The sequence below is a fragment of the Pseudophryne corroboree genome, chromosome 2 (genome assembly GCF_028390025.1).
Source record: "Pseudophryne corroboree isolate aPseCor3 chromosome 2, aPseCor3.hap2, whole genome shotgun sequence".
Taxonomy (NCBI): domain Eukaryota; kingdom Metazoa; phylum Chordata; class Amphibia; order Anura; family Myobatrachidae; genus Pseudophryne; species Pseudophryne corroboree.
In genome coordinates this window covers 1,037,970,012-1,037,974,500 of record NC_086445.1, presented here as the reverse complement: position 1 = coordinate 1,037,974,500, position 4,489 = coordinate 1,037,970,012, and the positions used below count along the sequence as shown (strand labels likewise).

Below are 4,489 nucleotides of genomic sequence, written 5' to 3'. Positions count from 1 at the left end.
ACGTGTGTATGTGCCTTATGGTGCAGCCCCTTTACTACGTGTGTATGCCTTATGGTGCGGCCCCTTTACTACGTGTGTATGTGCCTTATGGTGCAGCCGCTTTACTACGTGTGTATGCCTTATGGTGCAGCCCCTTTACTACGAGTGTATGCCTTATGGTGCAGCCCCTTTACTACGTCTGTATGCCTTATGGTGCAGCCCCTTTACTACGTGTGTATGCCTTATGGTGCAGCCCCTTTACTACGAGTGTATGCCTTATGGTGCAGCCCCTTTACTACGTGTATATGGCCCTTATGGTGCAGCCCCTTTACTACGTGTGTATGCCTTATGGTGCAGCCCTTTTACAGCGTGTATACAGGAGTCTCACATACTGGGCTGTAACGGGGAAAACACTTGTGATGAACACCAAGACAACCAATAACCCAGTTCTACCCTCTAAATCTATGACGATTCTGGGATTTATTTCCTTCCATAAAGCACTTTTGCTTCTAAAACCTCACGGCAAGATCAGTCATATTGAGCATCTGATAACGACGGAGAGACTTGGACAGGAGTGTGGCTAGCTTTGGATACTTGGAGTAATAAATAATGGTTACGTATGCGAGGGTGCGGCTGTCCCGTGTGGTTGCAGGAATCTGTAATTTTTCTGATCCATAAATGTCATATGCCGTCCGTTCTCCGATAGCGACGTATTCTGTCATTAAATACAGTATAAATATGGACAGTCCTAAGGAAACCTTAGGCCAAAATATCGCCTTAGGCAGAACCACTGTAAATCGTTGTGAGAGGTGACTAATTAAATGTTCTCTGCCCCCTCCCCCCAATATAATATTTTCGTCTCGGTCCATTTGTGCTCCCAACTTTCTTACATATTTTGCATTTAGTGACTGTTATTCATGGCTCTTTCATACTTTTTGTAAATAAGGTAAATTTTTTTACTGACATAACTTAGTATAAGTTTTTTGCTTTGAGCTGTGGGACAGACTTTCATTGGAATATGGAAACAATTACTAACCAACTTTCTAAGCAAAGAGAATACGATAAAGTAAGACCTGACCGCTCCCCTGGCTATTTATTAATTATGTGCTGTGTACGTTTATCGCTGCCCCAGGTTCCGCGAAGACTTCAGACCGCTCCTCCCGGGCTGCACATGTTATTGTTGCCGCAATCACAACCGCGCATACGTCCACCACCTCCTGACATCTAAGGAGTTACTGGCGGGTATTCTCCTCATGATCCACAACTTCCAGCAATACTTCAGCTTCTTCCGCTCGGTGCGGGAAGCTCTGAGAGACGGGAAACTCGAAGTTCTGAAGCAGATGGTCCGGAGACCGACGTCCTGAGCCAGAGACAAACCTTCCGTCTGAGACTATCATCCAGTTTTTAATATTTTCTCTGTTATGTACAAATACATTAAAACCTCCTAGACTTTGTAAAACCTGGTCCTTGTCTTTCTGTATACGACGCCTGTGCTTGGGGTATGTGGAGACTTTTGCCCCTGAGCAAGGGACAGCATAAAAGTGTATGTTATTCTTTTATATATTTATATTGTCTTTCAGCGGCCATTTTTTTTTAGCATGACATGACTAGTTAAAGCATTAGCTCCTCCCCTCTGTGATTCTCTATGCCAGTATATAACGATGCTACACCTTCTCAGTATTGTTTATTATGATTACACACTGTCCTGGACACACTTCCAAGATACTCCGGTCTCTGGGTCTAATTCAGACCTCATCACTGTTGTGTGAAATCGCACAGCGGCTGATTATCGAATGACTGCGCATGCGTACGGATCGTAATGCGCAGGCGCGAAGCCGAACTGCAAAAAAAATCCTGGGTATTTCTCTGACATCCTAGTGGATGCTGGGAACTCCGTAAGGACCATGGGGATTAGCGGCTCCGCAGGAGACTGGGCACAAAAGTAAAAGCTTTAGGACTACCTGGTGTGCACTGGCTCCTCCCCCTATGACCCTCCTCCAAGCCTCAGTTAGATTTTTGTGCCCGGCCGAGAAGGGTGCACACTAGGGGCTCTCCTGAGCTTCTTAGTGAAAAGTTTAGTTTTAGGTTTTTTATTTTCAGTGAGACCTGCTGGCAACAGGCTCACTGCATCGAGGGACTAAGGGGAGAAGAAGCGAACTCACCTGCGTGCAGAGTGGATTGGGCTTCTTAGGCTACTGGACACCATTAGCTCCAGAGGGACCGAACACAGGCCCAGCCTCGGAGCTCGGTCCCGGAGCCGCGCCGCCGGCCCCCTTACAGAGCCAGAAGCAAGAAAAGGTCCGGAAAAATCGGCGGCAGAAGACATCAGTCTTCAACAAGGTAGCGCACAGCACTGCAGCTGTGCGCCATTGTTACTCAGGCACACTTCACACTCCGGTCACTGAGGGTGCAGGGCGCTAGGGGGGGGCGCCCTGAGCAGCAATGTAAAACACCTTGGCTGGCATAAATACACCACATATAACCCCCAGGGCTATATGGGTGTATTTTAACCCCTGCCAGATTCCACAGAAAATCCGGGAGAAAAGGCCGCCGAGAAGGGGGCGGAGCCTATCTCCTCAGCACACTGGCGCCATTTTCTCTCACAGCTCCGTTGGAGGGAAGCTCCCTGGCTCTCCCCTGCAGTTACTACACTACAGAAAGGGGTTAAAAAAGAGAGGGGGGCACTAATTGGGCGCAGTATAACAATACAGCAGCTATAAGGGGAAAAACACTTATATAAGGTTATCCCTGTATATATATATATATATATATATATATATATATATAGCGCTCTGGTGTGTGCTGGCATACTCTCCCTCTGTCTCCCCAAAGGGCTAGTGGGGTCCTGGCCTCTATCAGAGCATTCCCTGTGTGTGTGCTGTGTGTCGGTACGTTGTGTCGACATGTATGAGGAGGAAAATGAGGTGAAGGCGAAGCAAATGCCTGTAACAGAGATGTCACCCCCTAGGGAGTCGACACCTGAGTGGATGAGCTTATGGAAGGAATTATGTGACAGTGTCAGCTCTTTACAAAAGATTGATGACATGAGACGGCCGGCGACTCAGTCTGTGCCTGTCTAGGTGTCTCAAAAGCCATCTGGGGCTCTAAAACGCCCGTTACCGCAGATGGCAGATACAGACGCCGACACGGATACTGACTCCAGTGTCGACGATTAAGAGACGAATGTGACTTCCAGTAGGGCCACACGTTACATGATTGAGGCTATGGAAAATGTTTTTACACATGTCTGATAATACCAGTACCACTACTGCCTGTAGTTTTTCCTGCATCTGAGGAATTAAATGAAGTGTGTGATGATGCGTGGGTTTCCCCCGATAAAAAAGTTATTGGCATCATACCCCTTCCCGCCAGAGGATAGGGCACGTTGGGAAACACCCTTTAGGGTGAATAAAGCGCTCACACGCTTGTCTAAACAGGTGGCACTACCGTCCCCGGATACGGCCGCCCTTAAGGAACCTACTGACAGAAAGCAGTAAAATATCCTAAAATGTATATACACTCACACGGGTGTGATACTGCGACCAGCAATCGCCTCAGCCTGGATGTGCAGTGCTGGGGTGGCTTGGTCGGATTCCCTGACTGACAATATTGATACCCTAGATAGGGACAGTATATTACTAACTATAGAGCATTTAAAAGATGCATTTCTATATATGCGTGATGCACAGAGGGATATTTGCCGACTGGCATCAAGAGTAAGTGCGCTGTCCATTTCTGCCAGAAGAAGGTTATGGACAAGACAGTGGTCAGGTGATGCTGATCCCAAAAGGCATATGGAAGTATCGCCTTATAAAAGGGAAGAGTTATTTGGGGTAGGTCTAACAGACCTGGTGGCCACGGCAACGGCTGGAAAATCCACATTTTTACCCCAGGTAGCTTCTCAACCTAAGAAGACGCCGTATTATCAGGCGCAGTCCTTTCGGCCCCATAAAGCGGGCAAAAGGCGCCTCATTTCTGCCCCGTGGCAGAGGGAGAGGAAAAAGGCTACAGCAAACAGCCAATTCCCACAAAAGCCCTCTCCCGCCTCCGCAAAGTCCTCAGCATGACGCTGGGGCTTTACAAGCGGTCTCAGGCACGGTGGGGGCCCGTCTCAAGAAATTCGAGACGTCTTCCCCTCGCCGTTTCATAAAGTCTGCTTTACCGACGTCTCCCTCAGACAGGGAGACAGTATTGCAAGCCATTCACAGGCTGTATTCCCAGCAGGTGATAATCAAGGTACCCCTCCTGCAACAGGGAAAGGGGTACTATTCCACACTATTGGTGGTACCGAAGCCGGACGGCTCGGTGAGACCAATTTTAAATCTAAATCCTTGAACACTTACATACAAAGGTTCAAATTCAAGATGGAGTCACTCAGAGCAGTGATTGCAAACCTGGAAGAAGGGGACTATATGGTCTCTCTGGACATCAAAGATGCTTACCTACATGTCCCAATTTACCCTTCTCCAAGGGTACCTCAGGTTTGTGGTACAGAACTGTCACTATCAGT

At 47.9% G+C, this 4,489-nt stretch overlaps 1 protein-coding gene across 7 annotated transcripts in view; it reads left to right on the top strand.

Moving 5' to 3' along the window:
* QTRT2 (queuine tRNA-ribosyltransferase accessory subunit 2) overlaps positions 1–1,438 on the top strand; it is a 44,794-nt gene extending 43,356 nt beyond the window's left edge. For all 7 annotated transcript variants that reach the window (XM_063956788.1, XM_063956785.1, XM_063956791.1 and 4 more), the window contains exon 9: positions 1,112–1,438. In XM_063956788.1, the coding sequence (XP_063812858.1) occupies positions 1,112–1,343 (232 nt within the window). In that variant the 3' untranslated portion in view covers positions 1,344–1,438. The remainder of the gene's footprint in view (positions 1–1,111) is intronic.
* The last annotated feature ends 3,051 nt before the right edge of the window (positions 1,439–4,489 follow it).